The 23,222-nt window shown below is 32.1% G+C and overlaps 2 protein-coding genes across 2 annotated transcripts; one reads left to right on the forward strand and one right to left on the reverse strand.

Annotated features, from left to right (window-relative positions):
• Nucleotides 1-10,466: 10,466 nt before the first annotated feature.
• Nucleotides 10,467-12,702, reverse strand: LOC107861964. The gene is made up of 2 exons (XM_016707385.2): nucleotides 12,163-12,702; nucleotides 10,467-11,009 (listed from the first exon to the last, which is right to left on the reverse strand). Exons 1-2 carry the CDS (start codon nucleotides 12,307-12,309, stop codon nucleotides 10,779-10,781), a joined length of 378 nt encoding a protein of 125 aa, XP_016562871.1. The 5' UTR covers nucleotides 12,310-12,702; the 3' UTR covers nucleotides 10,467-10,778.
• Nucleotides 12,703-16,496: 3,794 nt separating this feature from the next.
• Nucleotides 16,497-22,835, forward strand: LOC107861963. Its single transcript, XM_016707384.2, has 5 exons — nucleotides 16,497-17,068; nucleotides 17,612-17,732; nucleotides 18,476-18,696; nucleotides 19,023-19,196; nucleotides 22,464-22,835. Exons 1-5 carry the CDS (start codon nucleotides 16,874-16,876, stop codon nucleotides 22,548-22,550), a joined length of 798 nt encoding a protein of 265 aa, XP_016562870.2. The 5' UTR covers nucleotides 16,497-16,873; the 3' UTR covers nucleotides 22,551-22,835.
• Nucleotides 22,836-23,222: the final 387 nt, after the last annotated feature.

Here is a 23,222-nt window from a genome sequence, read left to right on the forward strand (position 1 = left end):
TTCAGTGTAAAATTGCATCAGTTCAAAAATTTATCTGAAGCATCTGTTCGAAATAGTTTCTGCATGCATGCTTTCGTTGCTTTTGTAATGAAACTGAAATCATATAAATGGAGTATTAAACATAGAAAATATTTACTGCGTTACTGTTGGTATTTTTGGAATTCAAATAAATTTTATCCAAAAAGATAGATCTCATCGATCAATCATTTGACAAATCCAAATCCGAAGTCGAGCCGCGCGAGCGATGACGACGGCGCGAGGCATCTCTTATTTCTTGTCTCACTTACCATGTGGAGTAAGTGTTCATCATTATAAACACTCCAAAGTTCCTTTCTCCCACCAATGTGGGAGAATTAGTGAACTTTCCAATTTGGGGAGTACACTTTCCAAATTGGTGTCTCCTCTTCTCCACCATTTTTTCTTCATTTTCCATTCACACTTCTATGAACCCAACAATCCCCCACATGAATGGGGAATGGCTATTTTTCATAAAAAATTTACGGACAAGTATGTGATCATCAAGCAAAGACTGATTGCATCTGGATAAGTGGGTTTTCCTTTGAACTTTCCATAGTGAACATGTATTGGATGCACTCGGTCAATTGATAGATTTGATATCTTTGAATCGTCGAGATTTATTGTACACCTAGACAATACATGTCACACAACCAGCCTTTTAACGTTTATGGTTCTCATGATTTTGTTCTTTTCAGCCATGAACACGTCCCGGTTTCATGAGAGCTTAGAGAATAGGTCTTTACTAACATTCTCCTTGAAGCAGCTTCCACTTCACCCTCGCATAGGTGATTTCTAAATGTTCAATCCTGTAGATTAAATTATTTGGTCAAATATGCTAAATTTAGATAATCATTAAAAGACTTTTCACTTTAAGTCTTATCCTAGTTTACTATACATTGTTTATATCATGAGAATGAGTTGGGTAATTGACAATGTTGAACCTATCAGACACAACTTTGTTTGATCTCCTTAAACCTAGCTCTTGGGATCTCCAGTCTGCTAGGTAGAGTTACCGCCATGCTGACTCAGCCTAGGCGTTAAACCCATTCCCTTGGATGTTTTTTCCACTCCTTCTCAAGATAGGTCTTTTGTAAGTGGATCCGACATATTATCCTTTGACTTTACATAGTCAATAGTGATAATTGCACTAGAGAGAAGTTCCCTAATGGTATTATGTCTCCGCCATATGTGCATGATGAGATTTATCGTTGTACATCATGCTCTCTGCCCTACCTATTGCCGCTTGGCTATCATAGTGTATACATACTAGTGGCACTGACTTGGGCCAATACAGAATATCTTTCAAGAAATTCTGGAGCCATTCTGCTTCTTTACCGGCTTTATCTAATGCGATAAATTCAGATTTCATTGTAGAGCGAGCGATACAAGTCTGTTTGAATGATTTCCAAGAAGCTGCTCCTCCACCGATAGTAAATACATATCCACTTGTGGATTTTACTTCGTTCGATTCGGTGATCCAATTTGCATCACTATATCCTTCAAGTACCACAGGATATTTATTATAATGCAAAGCATAGTTTTTAGTGTAAATAAGATACCCCAAAACTCTTTTCATTGCCATCCAATGAGTTTTGTTGGTATTACTCGTGTACCGACTCAATTTACTAATTGCACATGATATGTATGGTTGTGTACAGTTCATTATATATATTAAACATCCCAATACTCTTGCGTACTCCAATTGTGAGTCACTTTCACCTTCATTCTTTCGAAGTGCAAATTTCACATCCAATGGAGTCTTGGCAATACCGAATTCCATATCCTTGAACTTGTCAAGTACTTTTTCGATATAATGAGACTGTGACAATGCTAACCCTTGTGGAGTTCGATGGATTCTTATTCCTAAGATCACATCTATAATTCTAAGGTCTTTCATATCAAACTTGCTCTCGAGCATTCGTTTGGTTGCATTTATGTCACAAATATCTCTACTGATGATCAACATATCATCCACATATAAACAAATAATGACTTGGTGATTTGGTTTGTCTTTAATATATACACATTTGTCACATTCATTTATCTTGAATCCGTTTGCCAACATGGTTTGGTCAAACTTTGCATGCCATTGCTTAGGTGCTTGTTTTAGTCCATAAAGTGACTTAACAAGTTATACACCTTATTTTTTTTCCTGGAACCACAAAACCCTCAAGTTGTTTCATGTATATTTCTTCCTCCAAATCTCTATTTAGGAATGCGGTCTTCACATCCATTTGATGGATTTGAAGATCATATACCGTCGTCAAGGCAATTAACATTCGAATCGAGGTTATCCTTGTTACTGGCGAGTATGTATCAAAGTAATCAAGGTCTTCCTTCTGTTTGAAGCCTTTTACTACAAGTCTTGCCTTGTATTTGTCAATAGTACCATCCGCCTTCATTTTCCTTTTGAAGATCCATTTAGAACCTAACGGTTTATTTCCGAGAGGAAGGTCAACCAATTCCCATGTATGGTTGCTTAAGATTGAATCTATCGCACTATTGACTGCCTCTTTCCAAAAGAATGAGTCTAACGACGACATCGCTTCTTTAAATGTTTGAGGCTAATTTTTTAAGAGAAATGTTACAAAATTCGATCCAACTGAAGTTGAAGTTCTTTGATGTGTACTACGTCTTGGATTTTCTTCATTATGTACATTCTCACTTGGTTCATCTCGAGGTCATTTAGATCCTCCACTAGACTGTTCATGTCTAATTTTATACAGGTAAATGTTTTCAAAGAATTCAGCATTGTCTGATTCAATTACCTTATTTTTATTAATATCCGGATGTTCGAATTTATGAACCAAAAATCGACATGCTTTACTACTTTAAGAACTTGAACCTTCGCTAGACACTCCCACACTTTGAAATATTTCAAGTTGGATTTTCTTCCTTTCCATTTTTCGTAAGGAATTGATTGTGTCTTACTATGAGGAACTTTGTTGAGTATACGATTGGCCGTAAATATAGCCTCCCCCATAAGTTTTGTGGTAAACCAGAACTTATAAGTAAGACATTCATCATTTCCTTCAAAGTTCGGTTTTTCCTTTCCGCAATTTCATTGAGGTGAATATGGGGTCGTAGTTTGATGGATTATTCCATTCTCTACACATATTTGCGCAAAGGGAGATTCATATTCTCCGCCCCTATCACTTCTTTTTATTTTGATCTTTTTGTCTAACTGATTTTCAACTTCAGTTTTATATTGCCTAAATGCATCTATTGCTTCATCCTTACTATTTAGCAAGTAGATATAACAATATCTAATGCAATCGTTAATAAAAGTTACGAAATATTTTTTTCCATTACGTGATGGTGTTGACTTCATATCACAAATGTCAGTGTGTATTAAGTCTAACGGATTGAAATTCCTTTCAATGTACTTATAAGGATGCTTTGCATACTTCGATTCCACACATGTTTGACACTTTGATTTATTGCACTCAAAGTTTGGCAAAACTTTTAAGTTAGTCAGTTTTCGTAACGTTTTGTAATTAACATGGCCTAAACGTTTATGCCATAAATCATAAGACTCAAGCAAATAAGAAGAATTAGAACTTTTATTTATTTCAACAGTCATTACATTCATCTTATAAAGGCCTTCGGTCAGATAGTCTTTTCCTACATACATTTCTCCTTTGCTAATTACAATTTTTCCAGAAACGGTTACACATTTGAATTCGTTCTTATCTAGGAGAGAAACAGAAATTAAGTTTCTACGTAACTCCGAAACATAAAATATATTGTTCAGTGTCAAGACCTTGCCGGAAGTCATCTTTAAGTAAATTTTTCCTGTTCCCTTCACCTTAGCAGTAGCGGAGTTAGCCATGTAGATCATTTCTTCTGCTTGAGCTAGAATAAATGACGAAAAAAACTTCTTGTTGGCACATACATGGCGGGTGACACCATAATCCATTCACCATTCGTGAGGATTCCCCACCAAGTTGCATTTTGAGAACATAGCACACAAATCATCGTATTCTTTGTTGGATTCAATCATATTTGCTTGATCTTTTTTCTTACCTTTCTTCGGGGCTCGACAATCTGTGGACTTGTGGCCAATTTTGCAACAATTGAAGCATTTTTCCTTGAACTTTTTCCTGGGTTGATTGTTTTCATGTTCAACTTTCTTTCTTTTCTTCGAATTGTTTTGGTCATCTTCTACAATATGTGCTCCATTAATTGTAGAATTCCCTTTTGGCCTTCTCTCGGCAGCTTTATTGTCATCTTCAATACGCAGTCGGACAATAAGATCGTCGATAGTCATCTCCTTGCGTTTATGCTTTAAGTAGTTTTTGAAGTCTTTCCACAAAGGTGGTAGCTTCTCAACTATCGCTGCTACTTGGAAAACATCATTCACAATTAAACCTTCTGCTAGGAGATCATGTATGATGACTTGCAACTCCTGTACTTAAGAGACAACAGATTCGCTATCTATTATTTTGAAGTCTAAAAATCGTGCAACAAGAAATTTCTTAATTCCCGCATCCTCCGTCTTATATTTTAGTTCAAGTGCCCCCCACAGTTCCTTTGATGTCTTGGTTCCACTATAAACATTGTAGAGGTCGTCTTGGAGACCACTCAGAATATAATTCCTGCAAAGGAAGTCTGAATGTTTCCAAGCTTCTACAATAACGAAGCGGTCTTTGTTCGAGGTTTCCTCGGGTACCTCAGGAGCGTCTTCGATAGTGAACCGTTGCAGACATAAAGTGGTGAGGTAAAAGAATATCTTTTGCTGCCACCGCTTAAAGTCAATGCTCGAAAATTTTTCAGGCTTCTCCGTCAGTGCCATTGTTGGCGGAGCATTTGTGCGACTTGATGTGGCAATATTAGTTGCCCCCACATATGTTGTCCCATCCATCATTTGAATTTCAGTTGCCATTTTTCTGTTACTACAAGACAAAAAATACTTAGTATTTTAGAATACTACTTATAAAAATTAAGCAACTTTGAATTTTTCTTCTTGTTTCTAGTTAACAATGAAGTTTTTATGACTTTCAATTATCAACCGAATGATCTTTAACTTATGACAAAGTTTTTATGACCTCAAATCACTAGTTAAGTTTATGCGGAGTAGAAAGTAAAAACTTTAATATCCAAAAACAAGCTATACAAATTCTGTAATAGCATTATTTCCTTAAGATTGTTATTTCCCGCAATATAGTCGAGTATGCAGAATCTGTATGTTACAACACCAACTTCAACTTGAGTTCAAGTATAAAGAAGAACACAATGAATTATATCAAATACCCTCAATACAAGATCAAAATGACCTTTCCAAGAGGTGTATTTTATTTTGCAGAAATTAAGATGAAACAGAAAATAGCCAAGTCGTCCGAATTCACGGATTTTCCTTAAGGAAATAATCTCCCTCACTGTACCCAAAGTTGTGGAATTTTTCCTCCTAGGATAACATGGCTAACCAAACCAACAGTAGCGGTACCTCAAACAGTTGGAATATCTTCGAACTCACAGAACGTTTTGAGTGATCACACCAAATATTTTTGAGAAAAGAAGAGAGTTTTTAATCTAAAAAATTTCATATCCAAACCTGTGGATGAAACCAGGTTTTTATAGCCACAAGATGTCTCTTCTGAAAAGTGGCAAAGGTTCATCTAAAAGGTGTAACTTTTTTTGAAAATTCATGTCTATTCGTCCAAGCATTGTGACTGTTCTGAACAGGCATGCCATTTCGTGAATAAGTGTGTCAGTTCATTAAAACAATGCATCGGTTCTGAAGCAGTGCATCAGTTTACTGAAACAGTGCATCAGTTCAGTTTTGAAACTATGCACCATTTCAGTATAAAATTGCATCAGTTATTAAACACAGAAAATATTTACTGCATTACTTTTGGTATTTTTGGAATTCAAATAAATTTTGTCCAAAAAGATAGATCTCATCGATCGATCATTTGACAAATCCAAATCCAAATCCAAATCAGAAATCGAGCCGAGCGAGCGACGACAATGCGAGACATCTCTTATTTCTTGTCTCACTTACCATGTGGAGTAAGTGTTCATCATTATAAACACTCCAAAGTCCTTTCTCCCACCAATGTGGGAGAATTAGTGAACTTTTCAATTTTGAGAGTACACTTTCCAAATTGGTGTCTCCTCTTCTCCACCATTTTTTCTCCATTTTCCATTCACACTTCTATGAACCCAACAATTACATGGTATGGGTAATGTTTTAAATAATTACAATTCATAAGTAATTGTTAGTTAAAATTCTATTTTATATGGGCCCATTTATACAAATATATTTTCTAATGTATAGAACAATGGCAAATTAAATTTTTCTCTCATAATTAATATTTTATCTCACCTTTAGCTAATAGGAGTGATATGCGACAATAGGTATCTCATCTTATTGGACGTTATGGGCGGTAGAAACTAAAATTTTGTGATAATCTCCTCAAGGTTTTATGCTCAGGATTGTGATAATCTCAAAATTTATTTCATTGAAATATCAAAGAATACATTTCTTCCTATTTCTTCTCCCTAATTTTCTCAAATATTGTGTTCTTCACCTACACATCAGCTGTTTTTTGTCCATTGAAGATTATATTGAATCTTTGTTCATCCCTAAAAATTCGCATAGATTTGATTTGAAAATTTTTTGCGGTAAATTTCATATCTTTATGGATATATATGTTTGTTCTCCTAGTTTATTTAAGTTATTCTCTACATTACCCACTAATTTTATTCAATTTTTCATATATTTACAGTGTTAATTAGGTCTTCAAGTAACCAATTTTTAGTTTTTTCAAATGGATGAGGAAATCCGTTTTAGGACAGTAACAAGAGGTATTGTTCATGTAGATAAGACTAATTGTGGTACTCCATCATTTGATTTGGGATTTTCTCAATTAGACAGTGATAATGCAAGTTTTATGGCGGAATTGGAAGAAGACAAGTTGAAAACAGAGACTCGAAGAAAAAGTGGCAATGACCATGTTAATATTAGAAATAGCATGGTAGATTGTCAATCAAAAAATGAGTTAATCAACGCTTCAAAATATTAATGGTCAGTACAAGTGGATAAAAAAAGAGAAAAGTTTGTGTAAGTCAAAAGTTCCTCCTTCTGCACTTCATTTGTACTTGCTAGAAAGATATTACTCTTCTATTTTATAATGTATGGTGTTATATATATATTATTTTCATGTGTCTCTTGCTATTTAGTTTGTTATTACGTCTTTTTTGCAGTCCTACTTCAAATAATTCTTTTGAATCGGGGGTCTATCGAAAGCAGTTTTTCTATCTCACAAATGTAGGACTAAGATCTGCTTGCATCCTATCCTCCACATTCCCTACTTGTGGGATTGCAGTGAGTATATTGTCGTTGACACTTGAGAGTCGTTTATGTGAGATGAAAATAAATGGTCCTAAGATAAAAAAAAAAAATTAGTAGTGTCTTATCCCTTGTTTAATTACCAATCTCCCAATAAGTTACACAATAACTAGTACAAAGACAAGTAATTCATGTCAGAGATGGAATGATAATATCAAGATCAGTTATTTCGAGATAAAATAATGAAAATGACCAAATACTTTTGAGGTCCCTCAACCTCTTCTTTTTCTACTACATAAATAAGGTGGAAGATATTCTAAGGCAGTGTATATTCTAATACAATAAAACAAAGGTAAAAATTCACATATAAGCAAAGTATAAGACCTATAACTAACTTCTTAGTGAAAGTTTCAATAATTATAAATTATAGACAAAAGTAGTTAATAGTTATTTGTATGTATAACGAATTATACAAATCAGAAGAAAAATAACCTAACTGAAATAGGAGATAAAAAAGGAAATTTGAAAGCAGTAAATTACCTTAAATTACTCCAACTTCCCACTAATTGCTCATCCATTACTGAGCATTAAAGTGATTTTCTGCGAAAATGGGTGTATTAAAGCTAAAAAGATTTATTTTGGGAAGATTTGAGAGAATAAAGATGAGTTATTCAACAACAAATTTTAGCAAGTATTTTCTCAATTCAAATTTCGTTTAAAAAATCTTGAAAGACGATTTTTTTTTGAAAATCAAAATTGTGTATTTGCGCTTATATTTGTGTATTTGTTGTTTTTGACTAAATTATATGAATTTCAATATGTCTTGATTCATTATTTTTCGTTAATGTATACACGACCTATACTGCAATTTCAATCTGTGATCTAACACACGATTTTTTACAATTTTTGAAACCTTATAATTGTTAGTTTATTTTGAATTCATTGTTACTAACAATTTCCATACTGTATTTGTTTACAGAATTTTTTTTAAAAAGATGGGGAAATTACCAATTGTTCTGAAGCATTCAGGCATGTGAAACTGTTATAATGAGTATGAACAATACGAGTTGGACTCAATTGCAATTGAAGAAACAGAAAAATACGATGGTTTGATTCAGTTGTTTGGTAAGCAACTTGTATTGAGTTGAATTTAAAAACATTGAAAGTTGAATATAAAGTTAAATTTAGCAGTAAAAGAATGGAGATACGTAACGACATGGGATTGGCAGTTTATGTAATGGTGCGAAAAGAAGAAAAAGAGTTCAAAAACTATCCATTATGTGTTTCTGTATATGATAAAATCATGGAAAACGAAAGCGCTTGCTCGAATGTTGAATGCGAAATTTCTGTTGTTGATGAGAAAAAAGGAAATTCTGGAGATGACGGTGCATTGGTTGAAGTTGTTGATATAAATAGACATGATCGGACAATTATTTCTGATCCAAATCACAATGAAGTGCTCGTTAGTCAAGTTTATAAGGACAAAGTCACTTTAAAGTCGGTGATAACGCTTTATGCGATCTGAAATAGATTTCAATTCAATACGATATAATCAAATGCAGTTGGGTAAGTGTATTTATCGTATTAAAACATATGTGTTTTTATTCTGTACATGATTTTGTCTTATGATAAAAATGTATTTATGTATATATAATATGGATAAATTTATTAACTTTATTCATATTATTGTCTAACTAGATACATACAGTTGTTATTATATGTTTCTATTCATACAGAATTTGGTAAATGAAATTGTATAGGTTAGCAAATCAGTTTTGAAGTTTTTTAAAATACAGAATTTTTTTTGTATTAATTACTAATAGATAAATTCTATATCTCAGGTATAATTTAGTGTGTAAATCCAAGGGATGTGGTTGGTTGCTAATGGCATCCAATAATAAAAAGACTGACTTCTTTAAGATTCGCCGATTTCATCAGGAGCATACTTGTCCTTTAAAGTATCGGGTGTACGAGCAAAAACATGTTAGTAGTGCATTGATTGGCGGCATTGTGAAGCAGAAGTTATCCAACTATAAAAGTCTATTGGAGATTTTTACAAGACTAAATCCACTATTTCATGCAGTGTTTGTGGGATGACTGGTCACAATAGGCGTTCCTGTAGCAAAATACGTCAAGTTGAATAATTTTATATATTTTTATGTGTAAATTTTTTTTGAATATTTTCAACTATAGAAATAAAATATCAGTTATGACTTGTGACTGATTGTAGTTCGAATAATGATCAATAACATGACACATTTTGTTATATACTTTGTTTTCATATTAAATTGGAATTGTAAGTTTTCACACTATATACTTTGTTATATACTTTGTTTTCGTGTTATATACTGACTGTAAGTTTGCATATATATTTCACTTTACATTATAACTGTATCAATATGCAGCCTAATGTAATAATTTGTCGATTCTAACTATCCTGATGTTTAGCATATTATATGCATATGTATTTTTATTTACTTAAAATGTATATATACATATATTTATACCTATACAATTTCAAGATTGTATATGTTTCAAATTAAATTATATAAAACGTAATTGTTTAATAATATGAGTAATACATTTATATGCATATATGTATTTTCAATTAAATTAACGTATACCAAAAAATGTCAGCTGATATGTATGTATGTATGTATGTATGTATGTATGTATATATGTAGGAATGTCAGTTGATATGTATATATGTATATAAATATATTTATATAATTGTATACATTTTAATTTGTTTATGTTTAACTTTTATATGAATTGCTCCGAATGTATAAATAAAATATCAGTAATGCAGTTGTTAATCATATATACGGTCTAATGTAATATGCAGTTGGTTTTAACCCTCGTTTAATCTATCATATGTATATATGTATATGTATGTACGTATACCATAGTCTACAAGGTAGTATATGAGTCAAAACAAATGTCAATCACAACTTAAGAGATTGTATTTGTGCATCAAAAAACATGGTGTTAACCTATAGATAACAATTGAAAAGATTGGTAATATACCATCATGACTTGTTTTATTAACCTATAGATATACAAAATTTTATATATAAAAAAAATGGTAATAAATAAATAATTATAAACAAACACTAATTAGTTAATAGAGATTTCAATTGCTAAAAAGGCAAAGACTATTATAAATACGTATTACATGGCTTATTTATGAGACATATTCAATTGCCTACTACATACACATTATTATGTGTATTATTAGTATTCTTTAGACAACACACTTATAATAAAAACTAGTTTAGCATTGAAAGAAATACGTCACCAGACAATTTTCAACAAAATGAAATATTATATTTGATATTAGAATTAAATAAAAAAGGATTGAAGATCAGTTTGTATTTTCAACTAAAACCAACAAAATGGAGGAACATATGTATTGTCTAAGGGATAATTATCATGTCACTACTCTCACATTCAAACTGAGGCCTCACTAGCCTATCCGGACTCTCATCATCACTAACTGCGCCAATCTCATTCTTCTGAGTCCCATGTTGTCATAGAAGAGCAGCATAACGGGTACGAAAAGCTTCTGCATCAAAATATTCAGGTGGTATATCTTTTTCATAGCTAAGATACTCCGCATATGCAACAATGAAGACTCCACACAACACGCAACATGCGGGAACTTCTTAGGAAGATCTATGATGACAAAACTACTATCCTGTTGAATAAAAAAAAACACAAATGATCAACCAAAAAATATATAAATGATCAAGCAAAAAATTATAAAATATATATAAAGCCTCATCCCGAAACTAATTGTATACAACTATATATCATAAACACATAAAAATTTTATATGCTGACCGAATTGAATATATGTAAAACTTTATATATATATATATATATATATATATATATATATATATATATGTATGTATGTATGTATGTATGTATGTATATATGTATATGTTTACATGTATAGTCATATTTACATAATGATAATTGTATGATGTCGATATATGTATATGCCTTTACATCGAATATAAATGTACACATATAAAATCTTAACATTATGACATTCTACACAAACTACACTACAAAAAAAATCTAATTAATAAATATATAAAAATAACTTATTTTAAATCTCAACATCGTTAGTCTCCACTTTGGATTGATAAACCTTGGAATATTTTGCTGTTACATTATTGCTAGAAGTTGCCATTTCTTTTCTTTTCTCCATATACAGTTTTTAGGGGTCTGCTTTTATATTGCCCCAAAGTGTACTAAAAAAAGTGGACAAGAGATGTAGGGATTATCTTTGGGAGAGTACGGAGAAGCATAAGAGAGTCGCCTTGGTGGCTTGGGACAAGGTGGGTGTGCCTTAGAAGTATGGTGGGTTGAATATTAAAAACGGTAGAACATGGAACATTGCTGTTGAAAAATTACTATGGCAAATAACTGGGAAACAAGATTCTTTATGGATCAGGTGGATCCATGGGATATATATTAAGAATAGAGAACAGATATGAGCTCACAAAACACCAGTTGACTGCAGTTGATATTAAAAGAAAATTGACTGCACTAAGTCCCCTCATGAATTAGTGGTGTCAGGGGACACTGTATATGCTGACTCATAATGAAAGATACTCTATCACTACGAGTTATAATACTCTGAGTCTGCAGGAAGCTGAGCTGATATGGACTAGACTGATGCAACCTAAGCATAGGTTTATTTCGTGGCTCGCCAATCAAGACATATTGCTTACAAAAGATATGATGCAAAGGTTGCATATTCATGTTGCAGATTTAACAAGTTGCTAGTGTGATATAGGTGTTGTGGAATCTCAACGCCATCTATTTACTACTTGTACCTGGACAGTCGAGGTAAGAAAAAATCTGTGCACTTGGTCAGGCCTGCCTTTACAACAGTTAGGCGTTAAACCACACATGAATTGGATACAGAGGAAGCATTGGCCAAAGATCAAGAAGGAGCTAGTAACTGCCTTATGGGGTGCCATGATTTATAATCTTTGACAAGTCAGGAACTGAAAATTGTATAGAAATACCACTGTTAGCAGTCGTTTTGTTACGGAACAGATCCGGAAGGATGTGAGGAATAGTTTGGGAGGCATGAAAGATTGAAAGAGAATTTATAAGTATAGGAATTTAATTCATAAAATCTGTTGATAGTGGTGATGCTGTGATGTATTGATTTTCTTGAGGCCTAATGATCTGCCCTTGTTTGTGCTAGGTGTTCTTTCTTTGTATATTCTTTGTTATCTGTGGTAATTTTTCACAGTTATTATAAAAAGAAAATATCCGACTACTAATATCGAGAAGCACGAAGGTGGAAACTCCCTCCCCCCTTCTCTTTTCACATAAAGTCCGTCCGACAATACTCAACTAATATTATTCTTTCTATCATAAATTTCGACCTCTATATAATAAACTTTTTGTTAATCCATCATTTTCTTATCATTAAAGAAAAATAGTGTAGCAGGAAAATCCCTCTATCCCAATGTATATTTCTATTTCTATTATATAGAATAGGTGGTTTCGACCCCCTCATGTAATTATAAAAAAAACTAACTATTTCCACTTAATTACATATTATGTCCCAATATATAATAATTCTTTCATCATAATGGTTTAAATATTTAATATATTCTAATAATTTATATTAATTAACTATAACTACATATTGAAAGTAATTTTTATTTATTTATTTAATTGTCTATCATGTTTAAAACTAATTTATTACCACAAATCACAATAATTAATAACTTAAAATACTTAAAAGACATGTAGAAATTTTATTAACTCTCGTTATTTTAACAATGTCACATGAATTGAGACAAAAGAAAAAGCAACATAAAATATTTAAAAGATATATAAAAATTTTAATTGACTCTCAAAATTGTATCGAAGCCACATAAATTGGGATACAAGGAGTAAATATATTATTCGATAATCACGTAAAAATTATTATAAATCACAATAATTAACAAGTTTAAATACTTTTTTAAAAATAGATAAAGTTTTATTCAACTCTCAAAATTTTATCGGTGCAGCATAAATCATGACAAAATAAAAATTATCTTAATTAATTGCAACTAAATATTTAAAGTAAATCAATTTTATTATTTTAATTGACTTTTATATAGAAAAATAATCTTTTTATTTATTTATTTAATTTAATTTAAATTTTAAAATTATTTTTTCTTATATAAAAAATACTAATATTTAAACTTAACTTTAAATTTTTAAAGTACAAAATTAATAAATTTAATTCAATAAAATAATTTTCTAATGAATATTTTCTTAGAATTTGTGTTGGGTCAATATGTATCAAGTTAAAAAGAAATAAATAAAAATATATAGTAAAATTTTATTATTGTGAAAGATAAATATAATGCACTATCCAATAATGTTTAATAATATCATATTTTGCATATGCAAAATATATCATCCCGTATTTAATTAATATACTACTCCGGTGAGTTATCGATGATTATTATTTGATATGATAAAATTGTATTAATTTTTATAGTAATAACATAATCAATCGCCCTTAATTAATTATTATGAGTCATCTAGGTATTAAGAAAATAAATAATATTTAATAAAAATTAAAATAGACATAAAATGTGTAATTAAGATGTTTTAAATTAAATTGTCGCCTTTCAAACGATGATTTTACTATATCAACCCTTATTATAAGTCATTTATGTATTAGAAAATTAAGAATAATAAAATGATATGTCAACATAAAATATTTAATTGACTATCAAAATTATATTAGTGCTACATAAATTTAGACGAGACAGAAGAATATATAAAACAACATATATTATTTGAAAATGAAATGAAAAGTACTGTAAATAACAATAATTAACAAAAGATTTAAAAAGTTGATTGATTTCTGCTTCAGCTGCTTCAATCGTGATTTTAATGTATCACCCGTAATTAATTGATATAAGTCACTTATGTATTGAAAAACTAATAATATTGAATCCATGATTTTACTATATCACCTGTAATTAATTATTATAAGTTATTTATGTATTAAAAAATAAATAATATTTAATTAAAAAATATAAAATAAACATTTATGACATGTATGACTAAGCTGCTTCAATCGTGATTTTATTATATCACTCCTAATTAATTATTACAATTCATTTATATATTAAAAAATAATAATATTTAATAAAAAGGTAAAATAAACGTTTATGACATGTCTGATTCAGCTGCTTCAATCATAGTTTTACTAAAATCACCCATAATTAATTATTATAAGTCATTTAAATATTAAAAAATTAATAATATTTAATAAAAATAAAATAGATATAAAAATGATAAATTAATTTTTGATGTTTTAAATTAATTTGACGTCTTATATGAGGTCCATTTAAATTTTTCACAAGTAATTTTTATAGTAATTTCGCTATGTCACTTCTAATTAGTTGTTGTAAGTCATTTAAGACATCTATGTTTCGTTGTTCCAATCGTGATTTTACTATATCACCCCTAATTAATTATTATGGTCATTTAAGTATTTTGCCACATAAGTTGAAATAGAAAAAATATTATAAATCACAATATCAAAAATTTAAATTATTTTAAAAATATAATTGGCTATCACCGACACAAAATTCTGGACAAGGAGAGTAACATATATTATTTAAAAATTACATAAAAAGTATTATAAATTATAATAGTTAACAACTTAAAAATATCTAAAAATAATTTAATCTGTTATATATTTCAAAAAAATTACATGAAAATTACTAGAAATCACAATAATTAACAACTTAAAAAATTTAAAAGATATAAAATATTTGGTCGACTCTTGAAATTATATTAGTGTTACTGAAATCAGAATAGAAGAAAACTATTATAAATCACAATAATTAAAAACTTAAATTATTTTTAAGATATAATTGACTATCAATGCCACAAAAAAATTGGACAAGAAAAGTAACGTATATTAATTTAAAAATTACATAAAAAATATTATAAATTCCAATAGTTAACAACTTAAATTATCTAAATACATATTAAAATAGCATATGTTGAACTCCTATTAGATTCCGGATGAATTCTATAAAACATATGCAATCCTTTTATTAAAAAAATTTATTTAAATATATCAAGATTGAAAAGACAAATAAATATCATAATGTTAGACCTGTGCTGACACGGGCCATGCTCCTCTAGTTCTAATATATAGAAGAGTAAAGGGAAGCAGGAGACGGTCGTCATACCTGCTTCCTCCATGATTTTACCATATCACCCATAATTAATTATTATATGTCATTTACGTATTAAAGAATTAATAATATTTAATAAAAAAATAAAATAAATATTTCTAATATGTCTACTTTAGCTGCTTCAATTGTAATTTTACTATTTTATTCCTAATTAATTATTATAAGTTATTCGAATATTAAAAAATTATTAATATTTAATTAAAAAATAAAATAAATTTAAAAATGATAAATTAATTATTGATGTTTTAAATTAACGAGACGCCTTATGTGAGATCTGCTTAAATTTTTTTCGTACCTATTTTTAATTTATAGTAATTTTGCTATATCACTTCTAATAAGTTATTATGAGTTATTTAAGACATGTCTGTTTTACTGCTTCAATCGTGATTTACCTATATCACTCCTAATTAATTATTATGGTCATCTTAGCATTAAAAAATTAATAATATTTCTTCAAAAGAGTAAAATAAACATATATGTCAACATAAAAAATTTGATTGACTATCAAAATTATATTAGTTCCACATAAATTGAGATGAGACAGAGTAAAACATAAAGTAACATATGTTATTTGAAAACAAGATAAAATTTATTGTAAATAACAATATTAAAACTTAATATAGAAATATTTGATTGACTAACGAGATTTTATTTGTGCTATATAAATTAGGACGGAGAAAGTCTTATTGAAAAATTATGTAGACATATTATAAATCAAATAATTAACAACTTAAAAATTTAAAAGATATAGATATTTAGCTAACTCTAGAAATTATATCTATATCACTTAAATTGAAATAGAAGAAAAGTATTTTAAATTATAATAATTTAAAGTATAAATAATTTTAATGATTAGTTATTTAAATTTTATTTGTGTCGAATAAAAAAATGACATATATCACAGCCCATTGATATCTAGTGTTAGACAAACATTAGTTGCGGCAACATGACGTTGTACTTACCCAATTTCCGCCATGAATTTCCGGAGAGGACATTCAAACACACTCTTTTTGGCGCGTGTTCCGAGTCCACCTTTTTGCTTTTTTTTTTTTTTTAAAACCAAATGTCCCCCAAGGGACACACATACCCCTTCTCATCTCCTCTTATATAAAGAGGAGAAGGAATCCACTCAAATCCACCTTTAGCTAAAAGGGGAGAAGGGGGTTGTAGTATACCTCAAGTAAAAGCTTCGAATCCCAAAAACCTTACATCACATGCAACTCACAAAACCCTAATCTCCAAATTCATAAATCGTTTTCCAAATTATAATCAGGAAATTAGATTGAAAGTTTGTAGGGGAGATTAAACAATGTCTGCAATTGTATGCGGCAAGAGATCTTTCTTCGAAGATTTACAATCGCCGTCGCCGACGTCATCGTCGCCGCCTGTTACTAAGAAGCTTCGTTGCTCTTCCTCCACCTCTCCGGTGAGGTTCTCCTCTTCGCCGCCGCCGTCCGTTTTCATCGATCAGCTCAGAGCTTTGTTTCCTGATATGGACACTCAGGTTTAGTCTTTTGTTTGACCGGTGAAGTATTTTTAGTTTTTATTTTAAAATTAATTCATCTTCAGTTATCAATTCTGCGGTCATTTTGCTAAGTGATGCTTAAACCGCTATCTTATCCTTCATTTTCCGACATACATGAAATGATTTTGAATCTTCAAAGGCTTATTATTCTATTATGTTTAGGCATAATATATTAGTATGCACTTGAACTTGGACTCAGCGGGCGTCTATGCCTTCCAACATTGGGTGTGTACATAAGTAGACACTTGAACTTGTATAAAGTCGAACAAATAGACACACGAACATCCTACGTGAAAATTCGCGAGAGATGCTGCTTAGGAAGCACACCCAAAGTTTAAGCATCTACTTATGCACACCCAAAGTTGGAGGGCATAGATGCCAGTTGAGGCCAAGTTAAAAGGACATGCTTATGTATAATGCCTTGTGTTTATTATGAACAATTGTAAGTATGCAATTGATTGTTTCTCTTTTCTTTTTGTAACAATTTCTAATGTATATTCTCTTTTATGATGTGCTGTGCAGCTTATTGAGAAAGCTTTGGAAGAGTGTGGCAATGATTTGGATGGTGCTATTAAGAGGTTACACGAGCTTCACATTGTGTATGCTGATGGAAAAACAGTTGCTGATGGAGAGATGGATAATGGTAAGTATTCAATAATTATTTCCCCTATTTGGCTGATTCTTTTGATGCTCTAGATTTTTAGTTGTTGCTTTTTTACTTATTATCCTTGCATTATACATTGATATCCTATTTCAGTAGTTGGAAAGAGATATGTGTACAAGAATGTGTTGATTCTCTCATTAATTTTGTCGTGTTGCATAATTGTTTGGAAAAGTGCGACTCTATGTGTTGCATCGGCAGAAGTAGATGGTTGGATCATTAAGGCTGATAAACGTTGTTGTTGAATTAACGTTAATATTCCTAAAATGGTGTTTCCCGTCTGCCTTATATGGACACCAATATTGGATTGCGGTGCTTTATGTTCATTGAAAGAGACATTTTCACTTTTCCGAAAAGTTTCTAACCTTGTCAATCAACAATTAGTAGATGAAGCCTAAACCAAGACTAGTTGGGCTTGGGTATATGAACACTCTATTCAGCTGTATTCCAGCCCATTTCATTCCACACATGAGCAAGAAGGAAGCCATAAACTAAAATGAGATAGAAAGTGCTTTTTTCATCTCCATTACTGTATGTGTTCATATGGAGTTGGACGAAACTATTTATATGAGCTATCAGATGTTCTAGATAAGTACTCCTCTGATGTGTATCTGTTATTATAAAAATGTTAAGACCACCATTTTATCTCCATCAGTGTTTGGTCCTTATTGTTTACCATGCTATTTATGGTGAACCACAAGCCTAATCAATCAAGCCTCATGCAGGAGAAAAGCCAACTAATGGGTCAGATGTTCGATCTGAAGGTCCTCCTCTCCAGAATAATCTTCCAGCTGATGGTGCAGAATGGGTGGAGTTGCTTGTCCGGGAAATGATGAGTGCTACAAGCGTAGATGATGCCAGGGCTCGGGCTGCAAGAGTGTTGGAGAGCCTGGAGCAATCAATTAGTGTCCATGCTGGTGCAGACGCAGCTCAGAATGTTCACAAGGTTGGTATTGGATGGTCTAGCCATTTAATCTGTATGTTTCAGGTAGAACAATATTTTGATGTCATTGTAGGAGGAGAAATTGATGATATCCACGTATGCCTTTTCTGCTTCATTACTAAGCTTTTGACAAAAAAAATACTCCGAGTACACCTATGCTGCTTTGTTTTATAGTGCCGCATGTCTTCTCTTTATTGTGGTACTGCAGTGCTTCATGGGTCGGAGTACAACAATGATACTCATGTTTGGTAATTTACCATGATGACCTTCTAATTTTCTGACATTCACCTTCAATTCTTTTGGTATTGACCTTATCACTTCTTTTTCAGGAAAATATGATGCTGAAGGAGCAAATTGAAGTGTTTCTTAGAGAAAATGCCATTCTCAAACGTGCTGTTGCCATCCAGCATGAACGGCAGAAAGAGTATGATGATAGAAACCAGGAAGTGCAGCAATTGAAGCAGATGATCGGTCAATATCAAGAACAAATAAAAAATCTTGAGGTAAAACTGGAGTTTTAGAGACCGACTTTTCTTGATGTGGCTCACCTTTTCCATTAACCTTTTTAGTTTATTATTGATGTTTACTGGCGGAGGTCTTATTGCATTTTGGTTCTCATATTATTTAATGAATGCCTCTTTTGATATTTTTCAGTTGGTTAGACTCTATCTTTATGGTCTGCATTGCTGTAATATACTTCCTCCATCGTATGTCATGAACACAAGCACATTATCTAGGTTAAATTGAATTTTGTGTTATATTTGTAGTGGTTGAAAATTATCTAGTAGTTACTGAAAAGTTAGCTTGATTGATAGAAGATGTTTAGTTTTGATATTCAAAGTGAAGTTAAAATTTTGAATTTTGTGAAAGTTGTATTGATTAAGATCATATAATTGCAAATATTTATTTTGTCAGCTCCATGGTCTTCATATATCCTCTCTTTGTATTAGGCTGACTGTCTTAATCTTTGTTTTGCAATCTTTGCTTCTGCTTTATGCTTAAATGAGTTTTACTTCATAAAATGGCAAAGGCCCCCACGTAGTGGGATTACTCTGAGTATGATGTTGTAAAATGGATTGCAAATATTCTTATCCTACCAAAATGCAAAGTGTATTTTATAAATGGGTACATGGGAGTATAATATATGTTATACCCTAGACCTTCAAGAGTAATAATTCTACTTTTGAGGATGTCTGCTATACTTGTTTATATTGGAAGCAGAGCAGATAATCGAGAAAAGTGCTAGATTTTACTTTACAAAATTATTGGAACTTTGAAAAATGTACTTCTATATTGTTTGGTGAAATTATATTGTTACGATCTTTGGTGAAGGGTCGAGTCGCAGGACGATGAACAGAAAAGTTCGACTCAATTGATGTCGACTTTCTCTCGCCTTTGTTTGAATTCCGAGATCGACCTATTTTGTAGATAAATTTAGCTCGTCAAAGGGAGGCTGGAACTTTGAGTTCAATAGAAGAGAGAACTCCGATCTCTTAAGCTCGTTAAAGGGAGGCTGAAACCTTAGGTTAGAGTTTAATGGAAGAGAGAACTTTAATCTCTTGTTTTTGACTGAAACTATTCATACGTTTTATTCCTCACATCTCCCTTTAAATAGGTGTCTTATTACATCAATAGAAAGCCTAATCCTTATGAAACCAGGAAACATAAAACCCTAAGCATATCCTTATGAAACTAGGAAACATAAAATCCTATTCTAAAATAATAAATAAAGCTACTTAAATATAAGTATATAACAAATAAACTACCTAAAATATAAATAAATAATAACCATATTCCACGCATCCATAACATTACTCCCCTCACGTTGAAAGAGCTTGTCCTCAAGCTCGAATTTCAGTGCAGTCATCTAGAACTTCTAGAATAGTGTCAACTGAATCATCTAATTCCAGCCAGAAAAGTCGTTTGCATTAGTGAGTTGCTGAATATAGTTCGTCACAATTATAGCATAACCCCTTAACTCTTCTCTCTGCCATTTCTACACTAGTTAATCACTTGACAAAAGGGGTTTGATTGTTGGTTTGGGTATTAGCTGAGGTAAATGAGTCAACTAAACTAGTACCGAATTTTGTCGAGTTTGTTGTGCTGCCCAAACTTGTCCGAGACTGTTGACATGTCTTTTCACCAAAATTACTTAACTTCTGCAGTTGGTGTTTTTGTTCTAAAGCCCTGGATACACTCATGGCCGCCGTTAAGTTAGGTGGTTTGAGCAATTGCACATCCAGTCTGACTGAATCATCCAACCCCGCCATAAATTGTCCCGCATGCAAGTGTTCTGGAATAAGCTCACCAGCCCTAGCCAACTTCTCTTGAAATTGACATTGATAAATTTCAACTGTACTAGTTTGCTGAAGCGTGACTAATTCGCCCATTGGGTTGCTACTTTCAAGAGGTCCAAATCGTTGGAAACAATGTTTCTGAAATTCGTTCCAACTCATTCGGCCCTTTGCTCGTTCAAGTTGATAGTACCATAATTGTGCTTCTCCCAACATGTGAAATCCGGCGACTCCAACCTTTTCCGCTTCCATTGTATGTTGATATTCAAAAATTGTTCGCAATGATGTGCCCAAATTAATGGGTCATCTGTGTTGTTATAAGTAGGAAAGTCCATCTTTGCATACCTTGGTACTGTCGAATGTGAATCACCTTTTGATGGATGATTCTGGTCGGATAGTTAATAGGCAGTGTCACAACATTGTTGATTTGACAGGTGTTAGGGCACTACTCGATTCAGTTCCCTGCGTTGCTGATTTTGTGGGGGCAATTCCCATGCGAGAAAATTATTCTTGGATGGCTTGGACAATTTTTTCACCGAGGCGTTGTTCCATCGCTGCAAGTTTAGAATCCATTAGGGTTTCTAAAGCTGCACGTTCTTCTTGGAACCTGGAATTAATCTCATCGTCCATTGTGTTAGGCTCTGATACCAAATTGTTACGATCTTTGGTGATGGATCGAGTCATAGGAGAATGGACAAAAAAATCCGACTCAATTGATGTCGACTTTCCCTTGCCTTTGTTTGAATTCCGAGATCGATCTATTTTGTAGATAAATTCAGCTCGTCAAAAGGAGGCTGAACCTTGGAGTTCAATAGAAGAGACTAGAGAGAACTTCGATCTCTTCAGCTCGTTAAAGGGAGGCTGAAACCTTAGAGTTCAATGAAAGAGAGAACTTCAATCTCTTGTTTTTGACTGAAACTATTCATACGTATTATTCCTCACATCTCCCTTTAAATAGGTGTCTTATTACATCAATAGAAAGCCTAATCCTTATGAAACTAGGAAACATGAAACCCTAAGCATAATCTTTATGAAACTAGGAAACATAAAATCCTATTCTAAAATAATAAATAAAGCTACTTAAATATAAATATATAACAAATAAACTACCTAAAATATATATAAATAAATAATAACCATATTCCACGCATCCATAACAAATATTCTATGGTCATTACTTCAAGGTAGTTGCACCTTGGGTAACAGAATATTGGCATAAAGATCTTGCATTACTGCTATTTTGTAGTGTACCTGTATTTTGCTTTCCTCCTTGTTCTTTAGACTTGGTGTACTTCAGTAATTTTGTAGAGCTACTGCCTACAGCCCCATCCGTATGCAGAGAAGAGAATGTTCCCTTCCTGTATTCTCTATAGATTTAATGCAAATAAGATTGTGTTCCCTTCCTGTATTCTCTCTTGATTTAATGCAAATAAGATTGTCTACTCAGTATTCCTAATTCAGTTCTCATTGTTGCAGGTGAATAATTATGCTTTGACTATGCATTTGCGCCAGGCTCAGCAAAGCAACTCTATTCCAGGACGCTTTCATCCAGACATCTTCTAGTGCTGAGGCTAGTCCAGTTAAAGCTGTGAAACATACAAAGACACAAGCCATGTTGGCATCTTGTCAGCTGCGATATAGGATGTATAAGCGAATTCTATACTAATACTGTTTTTATTAGATTGAGAAAAGGTTTACATGTTGAGTTGGGGCCACTTTGGTTGATACCCCTGATAAAATAGTGTTGGAATGGGCATCATTCAAATGGTGGAAGGCCTCAAATGTGCGTATTAAAGTAATATGTAGAAACTGGCTAAAATTTGCTATGCTAATTTCGCTTTCTGTTCATATTCCATTCCTCTAGTCATTTCTGATGCAAAATCAACTCATCCATCACCTTTTGCGACGGATGAGTTTAATTCTATGTCTAATTGTTTTTGTGTTTTGCGGAGGGGGTGTTGATGATGACACGGATATCGAATAGCGCAGTCAGGTCGCTAATGTAGACCTGGTTCACGTTGGGCTTTTAGTGCTCCAGTGCGGGCAGTCAGCGCTAGCTGAAGGGTAAAGGTTTTCCTCTTCATGGTGTTGGATCAATGTGAAATCAGAGGTATTACCTTTATTTAGTCCTATGCTGAACAGCGAGAGAAGAACAAGAACCCAAGCGAGAGATGAGCAGAGATTTAGAAGACCTGTTTCCCTTCGGCCACTTTAGAGAACGCAGCGCTAAGAGGT

This window comes from Capsicum annuum, chromosome 3, assembly GCF_002878395.1.
Source record: "Capsicum annuum cultivar UCD-10X-F1 chromosome 3, UCD10Xv1.1, whole genome shotgun sequence".
Lineage (NCBI taxonomy): Eukaryota > Viridiplantae > Streptophyta > Magnoliopsida > Solanales > Solanaceae > Capsicum > Capsicum annuum.

What these genes read in the sequence shown, in the direction of transcription:
- LOC107861964 (XM_016707385.2), bottom strand. Translation starts at nt 12,309, where the DNA reads ATGGCACCCCATAAGGCAGTTACTAGCTCCTTCTTGATCTTTGGCCAA. An exon ending in TTCTTACCTCGACTGTCCAG is followed by an intron (nt 11,010 to 12,162) that starts GTACAAGTAGTA and finishes TTTATTCAACAG; the next exon opens with GATAGTAGTTTTGTCATCAT.
- LOC107861963 (XM_016707384.2), top strand. Translation starts at nt 16,874, where the DNA reads ATGTCTGCAATTGTATGCGGCAAGAGATCTTTCTTCGAAGATTTACAA. An exon ending in TGATGGAGAGATGGATAATG is followed by an intron (nt 17,733 to 18,475) that starts GTAAGTATTCAA and finishes AGCCTCATGCAG; the next exon opens with GAGAAAAGCCAACTAATGGG. An exon ending in AACAAATAAAAAATCTTGAG is followed by an intron (nt 19,197 to 22,463) that starts GTAAAACTGGAG and finishes TCATTGTTGCAG; the next exon opens with GTGAATAATTATGCTTTGAC.